At 40.5% G+C, this 16,501-nt stretch overlaps 1 protein-coding gene and 3 non-coding genes across 4 annotated transcripts; all 4 read right to left on the bottom strand.

The window, feature by feature from the left end:
* Positions 1–7,426: 7,426 nt before the first annotated feature.
* Positions 7,427–15,565, bottom strand: LOC129854398 (40S ribosomal protein S13-like). The gene is made up of 6 exons (XM_055921384.1): positions 15,482–15,565; positions 13,996–14,044; positions 13,644–13,722; positions 8,518–8,687; positions 7,964–8,064; positions 7,427–7,497 (listed from the first exon to the last, which is right to left on the bottom strand). The coding sequence occupies exons 1-6, from the start codon at positions 15,502–15,504 to the stop codon at positions 7,464–7,466; spliced, it is 456 nt and encodes a 151-aa protein (XP_055777359.1). The 5' UTR covers positions 15,505–15,565; the 3' UTR covers positions 7,427–7,463.
* LOC129854654 (small nucleolar RNA SNORA19) lies at positions 7,731–7,859 on the bottom strand. Its single transcript, XR_008759360.1, has one exon. It is a non-coding gene; the product is annotated as a small nucleolar RNA SNORA19 (small nucleolar RNA).
* On the bottom strand, positions 8,155–8,377 carry LOC129854665 (small nucleolar RNA SNORA73 family). Its single transcript, XR_008759370.1, has one exon. It is a non-coding gene; the product is annotated as a small nucleolar RNA SNORA73 family (small nucleolar RNA).
* On the bottom strand, positions 8,906–9,037 carry LOC129854647 (small nucleolar RNA SNORA68). Its single transcript, XR_008759354.1, has one exon. It is a non-coding gene; the product is annotated as a small nucleolar RNA SNORA68 (small nucleolar RNA).
* Positions 15,566–16,501: the final 936 nt, after the last annotated feature.

Genomic DNA, 16,501 nt, shown 5'->3' with positions numbered 1-16,501 from the left:
TTATTGTGAAACAAACAAGAAATAAGAGAAGAAAAAAAACTTGAGCATGCATAACTATTCACCACCCCAAAAGTCAATACTTTGTAGAGCCACCTTTTGCAGCAATTACAGCTGCAAGTCTCATGGGGTATGTCTCTATAAGTTTGGCACATCTAGCCACTGGGATTTTTGCCCATTCTTCAAGTAAAAACTGCTCCAGTTCCTTCAAGTTGGATGGGTTCCTGCTTGTGTACAGCAATCTTTAAGTCATACCACAGATTCTCAATTGGATTGAGGTCTGGGATTTGACAAGGCCATTCCAAGACATTTACATGTTTCCCCTTAAACCACTCGAGTGTTGCTTTAGCAGTATGCTTAGGGTCATTGTCCTGCTGGAAGATGAACCTCCGCCCCAGTCTCAAATCTCTGGAAGACTAAAACAGTTTTCTTTCGAGAATTTCCATGTATTTAGCGCCATCCATCATTCCTTAAATTCTGACCAGTTTCCTAGTCCCTGCCGATGAAAAACATCCCCACAGCATGATGCTGCCACCACCATGCTTCACTGTGGGGATGGTGTTCTCGGGGTGATGAGAGGTGTTAGATTTGCACCAGACATAGCGTTTTCTTTGATGGCCAAAAAGCTACATTTTAGTCTCATCTGACCAGAGTACCTTCTTCAATATGTTTGGGGAGTCTCCCACATAATTTTTTTCTGGCCACTCTTCCGTAAAGCCCAGCTCTGTGGAGTGTACGGCTTAAAGTGGTCCTTTGGACTTTATTTAACTAATTATGTGATTTCTGAAGGTAATTGATTGCACCAGTTCAAAAAAGATCTACATTTAAATGGTATTAATATAAATTTGCATATATTTCTGTTAATTCCCATATAATCCCGTTAATTCCCGTATATTCCCGTTAATTCCCACGTAAAGTTTCTACCTCTGAATATTCCCCAAAATGTGCAACCCTACAGAGAAATCACATGATCAGTATCACATCACTTAATTGATGTGACATCTTAGAGGGGTCAGAACAACTTTCAAACAGGAAGCTCGGGGTAAGATCAATGACAATTATTTTTCTCCGCTCATTTTTTTTTTTTATTGAAAATTGCATAATTTTTATTTTTCAGGGGGTGCTGCAGCACCCTCAGCAGACCTACTTCCCATAGCTATGGAAACATCTTGAGTATTTCAGAAATATATCATGTGTTGGGCTAATATGTTGGATAGATGTCGAACGAGGTTACAGAAAAATTCTCAACAACAAACGAGTGATCAAATTACATTTACATCTGTATAGGCTATGTAACTCTGTATTTCTTTAATGGTAAATATTGCCGGAAAATTCAAAATTGGATACTGACAGAAATGTCTTAAAATATGCCAGCTGGCTGTGCTGTAATGGGACTATTATCCCATGCCTTACATTGTCCTCACACCCCAGATCCAGCAGCTATCAGGTTTCTCTGAGTGAGAGACTTCCCAGTAACAAAAATACACTGACATGGGAGGACCTCTCTCAAGAGCAGGGCAAGTTCACATAAAAAGAAGAAGCAACTGCTCAGGAGGCCATTGTTGTCATCAGAGAAAAGCTATACATAGCCAGCTTTATTGTGTGCTATGGCTGACAATATGTTAAATGGCAGTAAGTGAATTAATGATGCATCTACAATCCAACTCTCTCTCTGTGTGTGTGTAACAATGTGTGTGACAGTGTGTGTGGCATGTACACACAAAGCTGGTTTAGCTGTGGATCTGTCAGCGTCATCGCTCTCACTGCAGCTGCAGGCCTAAAGGACAGAGAGCCTTCCCAACCATGACACATTACAATAATGCTAACACTGCATCAAACGGACCTGCCCAATTTCCTGATGCTGCCCATAAATTTAACTTGAGGTGTGTGAGGCAAAGCTCAAAGTCACAGTACAGAGTACACAGCAGGCTACATCTACATAAGTAAAGAGGGAAAAGAGCTGTATCACTAGACATCAAAAAAGGAAGACATCGACATATAATGTCTGGCCTCTTTACAATGTCTTTATGACAACCTTTATTTTTACAATAGGCATTTGAATTCACGTATTCCTCATGATTCAGAATGAGTGGATTACATCTCAATAGATATAGTACTGCCATCAGGCCTTTTTTACCAATGCAGTGTTTTATCTAAAAACGTTCTTACTGAACACAGTATTTTGGCCCAATACATTTTTAAAACGACTAAAAGAAGAGAAATAACTCTCCATATCCTCGTGGGCTTCCTGTTAGGTAAAGGTTATCAATCTCCTTCCTTCCTGGACTAAAACAACCCAGAGTACACTCCCAGGGAGCAGAAAGCATCAAACACCCCACTGCGATATAAATATTTGATCACTGAATCCCTATGGAGGAGGCTTTGCTGGCCTGTCCCCCATTGGTTTGATGTACTGTTCCTCTGGAATGATGGTGTGAAATCAAACACGCTTCTTCTCCAAACCCATTTGACTACAGATATTATACATCAAACAAGCTCTTTTTGAAAACCTGCCTTGATGATCACTGCTTTGCGTGATATATTGTTGTCTCTGCCTTCTGTCCTTTGTGCTGTTGTCTGTGCCCAATAATGTTTGTACCATGTTTTGTGCTGCTACCATGTTGTGCTGCTGCCATGTTGTGTTGCTACCATGTTGTCATGTGGTGTTGCTGCCATGCTATGTTGTTGTCTTAGGTCTCTCTTTATGTAGTGTTGTGGTGTCTCTCTTGTCGTGATGTGTGTTTTGTCCTATATTTTTATTTTTAATCTCAGCCCCCGTCCCAGCAGGAGGCCTTTTGCCAGGCCGTCATTGTAAATAAGAATTTGTTCTTAACTGACTTGCCTAGTTAAATACATTTTAAATTAAATTAAAGAGTGAAAAAACTAAGCCAGAAGTTGAAGAAAATTATGGAGGCTGGCATATTGAGGTGGGGGGGGGGGGGGATCTGTCTTTGTTGACTCTGCAAACAATAGGTGAGGTTAGGTGAGCCAAATATCATGCTATTGTTTATTTTATTGTATCAGTATAACACACACAAATAAGCTTTTGAAAATAACTTTTGTAAATTTCAATGGAACATAAAGAATAACTTATTGCTGCAGATGAGTGATAGGAACTCTCAGAGTGGTGATGTTATACCGTGTTCACATGCTAGTCGGAAGTAGGAAACTCTGAAATGTCCGACTTGCTAAGTGGTTGAATGTGGCACGTGTATAACTACAACCAGTTAGCAAGTTGGATATTTCTGTGTTTCCTACATCCCTTTAGCACGTGAACGCTGCATTAGGCATTCAGAGCAAGGCTGCTGAGGGAGAAGGCCAGCACTGAGAAGTTGACAGCTCGCTGATCCCATGGGATCACAGTTATAGAGTCCTTGGACAACTCTCCTGACACTCTGCCTTTCTCATTCCACTGAATCCCTCTGCAGCAACTCAGTCCTGGAGACACCCCACAAACTCTGAAAAACTGTATCTGCAAGTAGCAGTCTGAGGGGGGGGGGGACATGACCATTTTAACTGGGATCAGTCGCTGCACTGCACTAAGTCGTCTACACTGGGGTGGTGTGCATTTACCGAAAACATTTCAGACAGAGAAAAATTCTCCAAACCATGAACCCTGGGGCAGAGGGGGACATAACACTGCAGTCCCCAGTCAACCTTTCTCCACTATTCTCTCTCTCCCTCTAACACACACGGTAGTGATGCACAGTCCTGCGCAGCTCTGCAGTATAGGCGCTGCTGCTGATTCCTGCCTCTCCACTGCCAGAGGCTCACAATGCAGCAAGGTGACTCAATGTTATCGTCCTCTCCTAGGAGGCAGCAGCTCCGGGTGAATCAGTGCTAGCTGAAGGGGCTCTGCAGCAAATGCAATAAAGATCTTACAGGTAATCTGATATATCACACGAAGATGGCATTTCACTCCTCTGGCACTAAAACCATGCTCCTGTCCAACACGGATACTGATACACCAATATATACTGAAACAAAATCAATACAATGTGTGACACCTTCATTACCTGTTATTCTTTTAGCAGAATAAAGCTAGCCTAAGTAATGTATGTTAAATCTACAGAAAAAAAGATCACAGAACAGCTCATCCCTTAATAATGCTTCTATTTATAGGCTACTGCTTTCAAGAAACTTTAGGAACCATATTGGTAATATGATCTTAGACAATAATGTTTTCTTTGATTACTGATAGCCAAAATGTACAGACATCTAAACCAGAGGCTATCAAATATTTCCAATGATTAATGATGAATTAAAGACAAATATCTTTTGAATTCACATAAGCAGAGACTAGTCTAATCATATAAATAATACCTAAGGTGGGGCAACTCATGACATAGAATAAAAGTTTAAGGTGATGTTGAAGTGAATCATCTTCTGGCAGGTGTATGGTTCCATCTGGATGAAGAGTAAGTACAGCTTCCAGGTCCTGCACTCGGTCTCCCCAGAGGGGCCAAGTGAGCAGTACTGCTGGGTGAGAGATTAGGCTCCATTAATCAGAATGCAGCTTCCCGGCAGTCTTACGGATTGTGGGTTTACGAGACTGCTAGTTAAGAGTAGTCTTTGTGGCCTGTGGTGTCAGCCACTTTTACTTAATATCAGAACCACCATCCCATGATAAATGTACCAGTTGCACATGCAAAAACATGTCTGCTGAATTCAACTGCTTCACAAACATGTACCACCAAAAGGAGTAACTTCAGGCGTTTAGCCTTTAAGGGCATAACTTTGGTTCAGTCAGTGTAATTTAACAGTTAAATGCTGCTCTCTTGTGGTAAAATGGTGCGTTATGACTGATCACTTCACTACAGTAGTATTTTTCCATCATTAAGCCATCAATACAGTAATTTAGCCTGTAAATGCCACAGAACAAAGGTTCTCATTGATTGCATGTGGAGGCCCAGTCTGTTAGATCATGTCTCCACCTTTTCCCCCCCTGCTGCGAGTCATAGCTGAGAGGAAGCCTGGAGAGCACAGCAGTTTCTACACCAGGTTGCCTAGGAACCAGAGCCTCTCCATCTAATTATTTAAAAAACACATTTAACAAGGTAACAATGAATCTACACTTAATTTTTTTATTTCACCTTTATTTAACCAGGTAGGCCAGTTGAGAACAAGTTCTCATTTACAACTGCGACCTGGCCAAGATAAAGCAAAGCAGTGCGACAAAAAAAACAACACAGAGTTACACATGGGATAAACAAACGTACAGTCAATAACACAATAGAAAATATGTATACAGTGTGTGCAAATGAAGTAAGGCAATAAATAGGCCAATAGTGGCGAAGTAATTACAATTTAGCAATTTACACTGGAGTGACATATACAGATGAGGATGTGCAAGTAGACATACTGGTGTGCAAAAGAGCAGAAAAACAAAAATGGTCATGAGGCAGGTAGTTGGTTGGATGGGCTATTTACAGATGGGCTGTGTACAGCTGCAGCGATCGGTAAATTGCTCTGACAGCTGACGCTTAAAGTTAGTGAGGGAGATATGTCTCTATCGTTAGTGATTTTTGCAATTCGTTCCAGTCATTGGCAGCAGAGAACCGGAAGGAAAGCCGGCCAAATTAGGTGTTGGCTTTGGGAATGACCATTGAAATATACCTGCTGGAGCGCGTGCTACAGATGGGTGCTGCAATGGTGACCAGTGAGCTGAGATAAGGTGGGGCTTTACCTAGCAAAGACTTATAGATGACCCGGAGCCAGTGGGTTTGGCGACGAATATGTAGCCAGCCAACGAGAGCATACAGGTCGCAGGTCGCACTACATCCAATTTGCTGAGTAGTGTTGGAGACTATTTTGTAAATGACATCACCGAAGTCAAGGATCGGCAGGATAGTCAGTTTTACGAGGGTATGTTTGGCAGCATGAGTGAAGGATGCTTTGTTGCGAAATAGGAAGCCGATTCTAGATTTAACTTTGGATTGGAGATGCTTAATGTGAGTCTGGAAGGAGTTTAGTCTATCCAGACACCTAGGTATTTATAGTTGTCCACATATAAATCAACATATAAATCAGAACCGTCCAGAGTAGTGATGCTAGTCGGGTGCGGGCAGTGATCGTTTGAAGAGAATGTATTTCGTTTTACTAGCATTTAAGAGCAGGAGACCACGGAACGAGTGTGGTATGGCATTGAAGCTCGTTTGGACACTTAAATGTTTGAATAATAGAAATGACTTCGAAAAAAACATTCAATACAATTGGTTAGCCATCATTAGCAATAAGGCATTTTCAAAATACACTGAACAAAAATACAAATGCTACAATTTCAAAGACCTAACAGTGTAGGCCCTAACTATGGATTTGACATGACCAGGTAGGGGAATAGCGATGGGCTAGCCAATGAGGATTAGTTTCTTCCCACAAAAGCACTTTATTATAGACAAAAATACTCAGACAATCCTGCAGGTGAAGCAGCCAGATGTGAAGGTCTTGGGCTGGCGTGGTTACACATGGCCTGAGATTGCGAGGCCAGTTGGCTGTACTGACAAACTCTCTCAAACGACATTGGAGGCAGTTTATGGTAATGAAATTAACATTCAATTCACTGGCAACAGCCCCCAGCCATAAGAACTCCTGAACAGGTAACCAAATGGCTACCCGGACTTCTTGCATCGTGTGCCCCCGACCCAACCTCATTTACACTGCTGCTACTCGGTTTATCATATGCAGTCACTAACTATACATTCATGTACATACTACCTCAATTGGCACGACCAACCAGAGCTCCCGCACATTGGCTAACTGGGCTATCTGCATTGTGTCCCACCACCCCCCCTTTGACACTACTGCTACTCGGTTTGTCATATGCAGTCACTTTAACCATATCTACATGTACATACTAACTCAATCAGCCCAACTAACCGGTGTCTGTATGTAGCCTCACTACTGTATATAGCCCCGCTGTTATTTCACTGTCTTTTTTGCACTATTGGTTAGAGCCTGTAAGTAAACATTTCACTGTAAGGTCTGTTGTATTCAGCGCAAGCGAAAAATAAACTTTGATTTGATGGACAACCCTGCAGTAAGCATGCCAGTTGTACACTCCCTCAAATTGTAACATGTGTGGCATTGTGTTGTGACAAAACTGAACATTTGAGTGGCCTTTTGTCCTCCGCACAAGGTGCACCTGTGTAATGATCATGCCGTTTCATCAGCTTCTTGATTGGCCACACCTGTCAGGTGGATGGATTATCATGTCAAAGCAGAAATGCTCACTAACAGGGATGAAACCAAACTTTAAAGAAAAACCTTTAATGCATATGGAACATTTGAGATGTTTTATTTTATTTCAACTCATAAAACATCGGACCAACACTTTAAATGTTGCGTTTATATTTTTCAGTATAAGTACCATCATGTGTACTTTCGCCAACCTTTAGACTCCCTCCGCTGAAACAAAACACAGCAGACAAGATCTTTCCAAATTGACTTTTATTTGTGAAAAAGACTCCTTACGCCACCAGAGCAGAAGCAGTAGAGGATTCGCTGTAAATTAAGAGGGAAAAGGGATTAGTAAAGGAAAGCTGTGTAATCAACTAAAGTCGAACATCACCAACTCTGACTAACAATAGAAGCAGTCGTATGGTTGATGATCAGGTCTTAAGTCAATACGTGTATATTTGTTGGTATACATTTTCAGCCTGCGGGAAACTGATAATTATCCAGTTAGAGTAATGCCTCTGGCAGTTGGTAACAATTAAATAGAACCAGTGTCAGGGAGATGTATGAAGGGGACTGGCAGGTTGGCACAGAACAGCCATTCTGCTAATTTACCTCCAAGGTTTTATCTAGCACATAAGAAATATCTCAGCTCTTACAAGGGAAGAACAGGACAATGAAATGTGCCATTTACTGAACTAACAAACTTAAAAAATGAGAAGAGTAGGTACTATGCCTTCATGCTGGCTTGATCTCCCTAAGGCCAATAAAGCAGCGAAGAGTTAATACATACTACTTCCAGTTGGGAGCAAGAACTCTCTTGGTCTTGTAGTAACGAGCTAATCTGTGGATTCTGCTTTCAGTGAGAATCAGACGGAACTTGGCATCCTTGTCCTGCAAGAAAAAAGTTGAGTTAAAAAGCCCTTGCACATAGTCAAAAATCTCAGACAGTCAATGGCAAAGGCAGGTATTACAATTGAGTTAAATTGTGCACTACATGGTTTGCCTCCCCAGTCATGGCCCAGAGGCTCTGGGAAGACATAGGAATATGCAGGATGCCATCCATACCAGCCCAAAGGCTGGGAACAGGCTTGCTGTACAATGTTGTGGCACGGGACTGTACATCATGGCACTGTACAGTGCTACGCTCCTATAAGCCAATTGGACAGAGCAATGCAAGAGCAACCTTACCAGATGTCCACATTGAGCATCAGTCAATTCATTTTTACAGCAGGGCTGTAATTTAGTTGGATTTTCAAACTAGTTACGCTTGAGAATCCTGGTGGTTTAACAGTCTCCTCCCTCCCTGGAAGTTAACTCGAGACAAACATTTAAAGGCCCTGTTACCTTTCGGTTCCTCTCCAGATGCTTCCTTATAGCAACAGCCTTCTTGATGAGGTGGTACAGATCCTCGGGCAGGTCAGGAGCCAGGCCCTTGGACTTGAGGATCCTCAGGATCTTGTTTCCAGTGACAAAGCGCACCTGAGCAACACCATGAGAGTCCCTAAGGATCACACCTGTAGAGAGAATAGTAGTATCAGCCTTTTCTAACTTCAGTCTCTTGGTATTTTCCCCTCTGTGGTTTGTACTTTGTGTGGTGGTCAACCAAACCCGAAATGGTTTCATTGTAGAAAAATAGACAATGCGTTCAACTTTTTTTCCCTAAAAAGTATGGTGAGGAAGATAAAATGTGAGTATAATATGCATAGGACAACACTGGGTAAATCTGGAATGATAATGTTGAACCTTGAATTCACTTTCAACGGCACAGCAGCTTCAGAGAAAGGCGACAAGGAACGCATTGATTTTAGCACACCTGACAAGATCATACCATTCATTTGATATGGCCGTTGGGTTAGGGTGCATAAAACATTGCCACTAGATGAACTGAAAAGAGAACCTTATGGAAAGGGCTGGACAGTATACAAATTAACTTCTTATGACTGGGGGCAGTATTGAGTAGCTTGGATGAATAAGGTTCCCAGAGTAAACTGCCTGCTACTCAGGCCCAGAAGCTAAGATGGGCATATTATTAGTATATTTGGATAGTTTTAGAAACATCAGTGTTTTCTGTTTGAAAGATGTCTGTGAGTATAACAGAACTCATATGGCAGGCAAAAACATGAGAAAAAAATCCAACCCGGAAGTAGGAAATCTGAGGTTTGTAGGTTTTCAACTCATCACCTGTCGAATATACAGTGGGATATTGGTCATATTGCACTTCCTACGGCTTCCACTAGATGTCAACAGTCTTTAGAACCTTGTTTGATGCTTCTACTGTGAAGGAGGGGGGGGGGGGGGGGGGGGGGGGGGGCCTCCGAGTCATGGGTCTGGCAGAGTGCCATGAGCTGACCAGGCGCGTTCACGTGACAGTTAGCTTGCGTTCCATTGCATTTCTGAAGACAAAGGAATTCTCCGGTTGGAACATTATTGAAGATTTGTTTAAAAAATCCTAAAGATTGATTCTATACTTCATTTGACATGTTTCTACGAACTGTAATATGACTTTTCGTCTGAACTTTCACATGGACCTGCCCGTGAGTCTGGATTGTGTACTGAACGCACAAACATAAAGGAGGTATTTGGACATAAATGGACTTTATGGAACAATTCAAACATTTGTTGAACTGGGATTCCTGGGAGTGCATTCTGATGAAGATCAAAGGTAAGTGAATATTTACAATGCTATTCTGACATCTGTTGACTCCACAACATGGTGGATATCTTCATGGCTTGTTTGGGCTCTGAGCGCTGTACTCAGATTATAGCATGGTGTGCTTCTTCCGCAAAGTTTTTTTTTTTTTTTTAATCTGACATAGCGGTTGCATTAAGGAGAGGTTTATCTAAAGTTCCATGTATAATACTTGTATCTTTTATCAATGTTTATTGTGCATATTTCTGTAAATTGATATGGCTCTGCAAAATCAACAGATGTTTGAGGCAAAACATTACTGAACATAACACACCAACGTAAACTGACATTTTTGGATATAAATATGAACTTTATCAAACAAAACATACATATAATTGTGTAACATGAAGTACTATGAGTATCATTTGATGAAGATCAAAGGTTAGTGATTAATTGTATCTCTATTTGTGCTTTTTGTGACTCCTCTCTTTGGCTGGAAAAATGGCTGAATTTTTCTGTGAGTTGGTGGTGACCTAACAATCGATTGCGGTGCTTTCGCTGAAAAGCCTATTTGAAATCGGACACTTTGGTGGGATTAACAAGATTACCTTTAAAATGGTGTAAAACACTTGTATGTCTGAGGAATTTTAATTATGAGATTTGTTGTTTTGAATTTGGCGCCCTGCACTTTCACTGGCTGTTGTCATATGCATCCCGTTAAACTTCTTATGGCTGCAATCCTGTTAACAGGATGATATGATAACAGCCAGTGAAAGTGCAGGGCGCCAAATTCAAAAAATTCCTCAAACGTACATGCTGAAAAATTCGGCCATTTTTCCAGCCACATGAGAGGAGTCGCAAAAAGCACAAAGAGATAAAATTTGTTACTAACCTTTGATGATCATCAGATGACACTCATAGGACTTCATGTTACACAATACATATATGTCTTGTTCGATTTAGTTCATTTTTATATCCAAAAACCTCAGTTTACATTGGCGCCATGTTCAGAAATGCCTCCAAAATATCCGGAGAAATTGCAGAGTGCCACGTCAAACAACAGAAATACTCATCATAAACGTTGATGAAAGATACATGTTTTACATATAATTAAAGATATACACTTGTTCTTAATGCAACCGCTGTGTCAGATTTCAAAAAGCTTTACGGCAAAACACAATATTCAATAATCTGAAACCAGCGGTCAGCCACAAAAGCAAGCCATACAGTTACCCACCAAATTGTGCAGTCAACAAAACAGCATTATAAATCTTCACTTACCTTTGCTGATCTTCGTCAGAATGCACTCCCAGGACTCCCACAAGAAATGTTTGTTTTGTTCGATAAAGTCCATCATTTATGTCCAATAGCTATTTTTGTAGCGTGTTTGGTAAACAAATCCAACATCAGGAAGCGCGTTCACTAAAAGCTGACGAAATGTCCAAAATTTCCGTAACAGTCAGTAGAAACATGTCAAACGATGTATTGAATCAATTTTTAGAATGTTTTTAACATAAATCTTGAATAACGTTCCAACCGGAGAATTACATTGACTTCAGATGAGCGATAGAACAGAGCTCCCTAATGTGAACGAGCATGGTCAGGTCATGGCAGACCTGACTAATTCCCCTCTCATTCGGCCCCCCTTCACAGTAGAGGCATCAGACAAGGTCCAAACTCATCCATATCTCGCTGTGATTTCAATAGGATCTTGGTTGAAAATCTACCAGCCTCAGAATTCCCACTTCCTATTTGGATTTTTTCTCAGGTTTTTGCCTGCCATATGAGTTCTGTTACTCAGACATAATTCAAACAGTTTTAGAAACTTGAGTGTTTTCTACCCAATAATAATAATAATATGCATATATTAGCAACTATGACTGAGGAGCAGGCCATTTACTCTGGGCACCTTTCATCCAAGCTACTCAATACTGCCCCTGCAGCCATAAGAAGTTAACGGGATCCCAGCCATAAGAAGTTAACTTCTCTAGGATAGGGGGCAGCATTTTCACATTTGGATGAAAAGCATACCCAAATTCAACTGCCAGCTACTCATCCCCAGAAGATACCCAGAAGATAAGATATGCATATTGTTAGTAGATTTGGATAGAAAACACTGAAGTTCCTAAAACTGTTTGAATCATGTCTGAGTATAACAGAACTTATTTAGCAAGCAAAACCCCGAGGACAAACCATTCAGATTTTTTTTGTTTTTGAAGTCACTCTTTTCAATGGATTTTCATTGGGAATACAGATTTCTAATTGACCTTCTTGCAGTTCCTACCGCTTCCACTGGATGTCAACAGTATTTAGAAATTAGTTGATGGTTTTTCCTTTGTGTAATAAAGTACGGCCATTTTGAATCAGTGTCACTTGTTGTGTACTGTTAGATAGAGGCGCATGACCAGAAAGCATACTACAGATTGTTTTAATCCTGTATCGAACACAGATCACCCCGTCTCCAATTTATCGATTATTTACATTAAAAAAATACTTAAAATTGTATTACAAAAGTAGATTGAAATGTTTTGGCAAAGTTTACAGGTAACTTTTTGAAATGTTTTGGCAAAGTTTACAGGTAACTTTTGAGATACTTTGTAGTCATGTTTCACGAGTTGGAACCGGTGTTTTTCTGGATCAAATAAATGAACATTTTGGATATATATATATATATAGATGGAATTAATCGAACAAAAGGACCATTTGTGATGTTTATGGGACATATTGGAGTGCCAACAGAAACTCGTCAAAGGAAATGAATCATATTTTTTTATTTCTGCATTTTGTGTCGCGCCTGCAGGGTTGAAATATGCTTATCTCTTTGTTTACAATGGTGCTAAGTCAGATAATAGCATTGTTTGCTTTTGCCAAATAGCCTATTTGAATCCTGACATGTTGGCTGGCTTCACAACCAGTGTAGCTTTAATTTGGTATCTTTCATGTGCGATTTCATGAAAGTTGGATTTTTATAGTAATTTATTTGAATATGGCGCTCTGCATTTTCTCTGGCTTTTGGCCAAGTGAGACAGTAGTCCCGCCTAAACTCAGATTTTTGGATATAGATATTGTAACAGCAGTCCAGCTCTTCCTCGGACGAGGAGAGGCAAGAAGGATCAGAGGACCAATGTGCAGCGTGGTAATTAGTCATAATGAATTTAATAAAACACTATACAAACTGACAAAACACACTAACCGTCACAGTCCCGTGTAGCACCAACACTGACACAGGAACATTCACCCACAAACAGTGAGAACAGCCTACCGTAATATGGTTCTCAATCAGAGGAAACGTCAAACACCTGCCTCTAACTGAGAACCATATCAGGCAACACATTTAACCCAACATAGAAACAGACAAACTAGACACACAACATAGAATTCCCACCCAGCTCACGTCCTGACCAACACTAAACAAGCAAAACACATACGAACTCTGGTCAGGACGTTACAGATATGAACTTTACCGAACAAAACATACATGTATTGTGTAACATGAAGTCCCATGAGTGTCATCTGATGATCATCAAAGGTTAGTGAATAATTTTATCTCTATTTGTGCTTTTTGTAACCCCTCTCTTTGGCTGGAAAAATGGCTGTTTTTCTGTCGCTATGTACTGACCAAACAATCGTTTGGTGTGCTTTCGCCGTAAAACCTTTTTGATATCAGACATGTTGGCTGGATTCACAACAAGTGTAGCTTTAATTTGGTGTCTTTCATGTGTGATTTCATGAAAGTTGGATTTTTATAGTAATTCATTTGAATTTGGCACTCTGCATTTTTACTGGATTTTGGCCAAGTGGGACGTCCCACATATCCCAGAGAAGTTAACAAGGTCCTTACCGATCTGAGAGGGAGAAAGACCCTTCTTGGCGAGCTTGAAGATCTGCTCTTTGACATCATCAGATGTAACCTTCAGCCACTGTAGAACAACATTTCAGAGGTTGAGACCGATTTCCCCCTTGTCCATTTAGACATTTATTCACAGTAGCGATCCTTCGTTCGATATTTAGCTAGACTCTGCAATATGACATGCACATTCCAGTCAAAGTTGACTCAATGATGATATATTGGCAAACCATGTGGTCACGTTACCAGGTTAACAAGATTAATAACCATATTATACAAACTTAACGCCAGTTGACCATCCAAAATGTTCATGACATTGGAACGTTATGAACAACTAGATACTTACGGTGGGCACACTGCGTCTGTAGGGAAGTGCAGACTGGGACAGGCCCTTGCTGAAACAGAAAGAAAGTAGCTGTAAGTCGGTAGCTACAGTAACTACATTATGATGACAAATAGCCATGGGCTGCTAAAGCCACGCTTGGACTAGAAATAATGCATGTCACCTAGCTAGTTATTTGGGTAGTGCAGTACTGTATAACTAACTAGATACCTAGTTGGCTAGTGCGGTACTGTGTAACTAGCTTACGTAAACTCACCCCATTCCGTACAAATGTGCGTAACCGCGACATTCAAACGAGGATACAAAGAAAACTAATGGGACTGTAGCGACTGTGTTGACTTCAAAATCGGGGGTGTGAACTAGGTTTCTATTCAAGCGTTGATCGACATGGTAATGGGCTATAGTATTGGAGAAAAGTTTTAAAAAACTGACCCTCCGTTACATCTTGACGTGTCATGTCGTAACGTGCAGCACGCATAAAGCAACTATTTCTGTCTTTCAATCACTCCACCAGGTGTAGCACTTCTCTCATCGTTTAAAAACAAGAAATGGACAGTGACGGGGGTTCAGGGGGGGATACCTTGTCATTTTTTTTCGTCATCATTGCATGCGATCATCATTCTCAAAGCCGCTGTTTACTTCTAAGATCACTTTAGCACCGCCCTAAAAACCCGATTCAAATTTATTACAAAACCTTCAAACAGGTATGTAATGACACATTATATAAACTCTTTATAGTGTTTTATTTACATTTTAGAGGCGATAGGGTGATAAGTTTAACAGATCGAGTGAAAAAAGCTGTTTTCCCACACATTTGTCCTTCATTACCAGCATTAGTTTCGCTTCCCCACCCGCCATTTTTAAAAAGACCTGACGGGGCTCATTGCCTGCTTGAATTATGCAGAAACGGTCAGTCTAGGTCATGTAATCGATTTTGTTGGAAAGGGGAGAAATTGTGATTTACAATGGTATTGACATTACAGTTGATCTGGAAGTATTACGTTTTTGGGGCGCTAAAATAAGGGCAATTGTACGGACCAAGGCGATGTACGAGTTTACGTTAGTTACCTAGCTAGTATTGGGTAGAAACTATGGCTAACTAGTCTACATTACGCTAACGTTAGCATTAGAATGGGCAAATATTGTCATATGGTTTAGGCCGACGATTTAATCGAGCGGGTTCATTGTTACCATTCCAGTATCAACGTATATATAACTAAAAACCTATATAATTATTCTAATGACTGTAAACCACCTGCTAACTTGGTAGGACTGTGTGCGCGGCCATCATGGCACTGTGTCGGTAGAACGCTAGTTGTTAGCCAGCTAACTAGCAATAACCATTGGTGATAGTTATTGCTAGTTTGAACAAATGTGTAGACAAAACATCTGTTGGGGTTAATGAGAAACTGTAAAACGAATAAAAAGTTCCAGCTACAGAGAACAAAAGCCAATATGCTAATTATTTCCGAATTAAATGCATGCTTACCCAGGAGCGTGCATGCGACCCATGATGGCGTTCTCAAGGAAAAGAGAGAGGCAGAAAAACGTGCGCCCTTTCGGAAGTAGAGCTTTTAATCGGAAATGACGTAGGCTGAAGAAAAAGAACAAATTATGGTAGGACTAGCGAATCATTTAAATACAAATGGCTGTTGTGTTTCATATCGACCACGGAATGAGTGACATTTTTTATTAAATATTTACATAATGATATTAGGAAACGTAAAATAGCGTCAGTGCAATTAAAATAGCTACATTGTGTGTGTTTTATTTTTATTCTGTGGTGGTTTATGTGACATGTTTGTTTTTCAAATACAGTGCCTTGCAAAATTATTCATTGCCCTTGGTGTTTTTTCTATTTTGTTGCATTACAACCTGTAATTTAAATTGATATTTATGTGGATTGAATGTAATGGACATACACAAAATATTCCAAATTGGTGAAGTGAAAAAATAATAATAATAATGAAAAGTGGTGCGTGCAGATGTAGTCACCCCCTTTGCTATGAAGCCCCTAAATACGATCTGGTGAAACCAATTACCTTCAGAAGTCACATAATTAGTTAAATAAAGTCCACCTGTGTGCAATCTAAGTGTCACATGATCTCAGTATATATACACCTGTTCTGAAACGGCCCTGAGTCTGCAACACCACTGAGCAAGTGCACCATGAAGACCAAGGAGCTCTCCAAACAGGTAAGGGACAAAGTTGTGGAGAAGTACAGATCAGGGTTGAGTTATAAAAAAATATCCAAAACTTTGAACATCCCACGGAGCACCATTTAAATCCATTATTTAAAAAATGGAAATAATATGGCACCACAACAAACCTGCCAAGAGAGGGCTGCCCACCAAAACTTACGGACCAGGCAAGGAGGACATTCATCAGAGAGGCAACAAAGAGACCAAAGATAAGCCTGAAGATAAAAGATAAGCCTCCACAGAGGAGATTGGAGTATCTGTCCATAGGACCATTTTAAGTCGTACACTCCACAGAGCTGGGCTTTAC

Source organism: Salvelinus fontinalis, chromosome 4, assembly GCF_029448725.1.
Source record: "Salvelinus fontinalis isolate EN_2023a chromosome 4, ASM2944872v1, whole genome shotgun sequence".
Classification (NCBI taxonomy): Eukaryota; Metazoa; Chordata; class Actinopteri; order Salmoniformes; family Salmonidae; genus Salvelinus; species Salvelinus fontinalis.
Note: the sequence above shows the minus strand (reverse complement) of the source record. Positions and strands in the feature narration are given on the sequence as shown.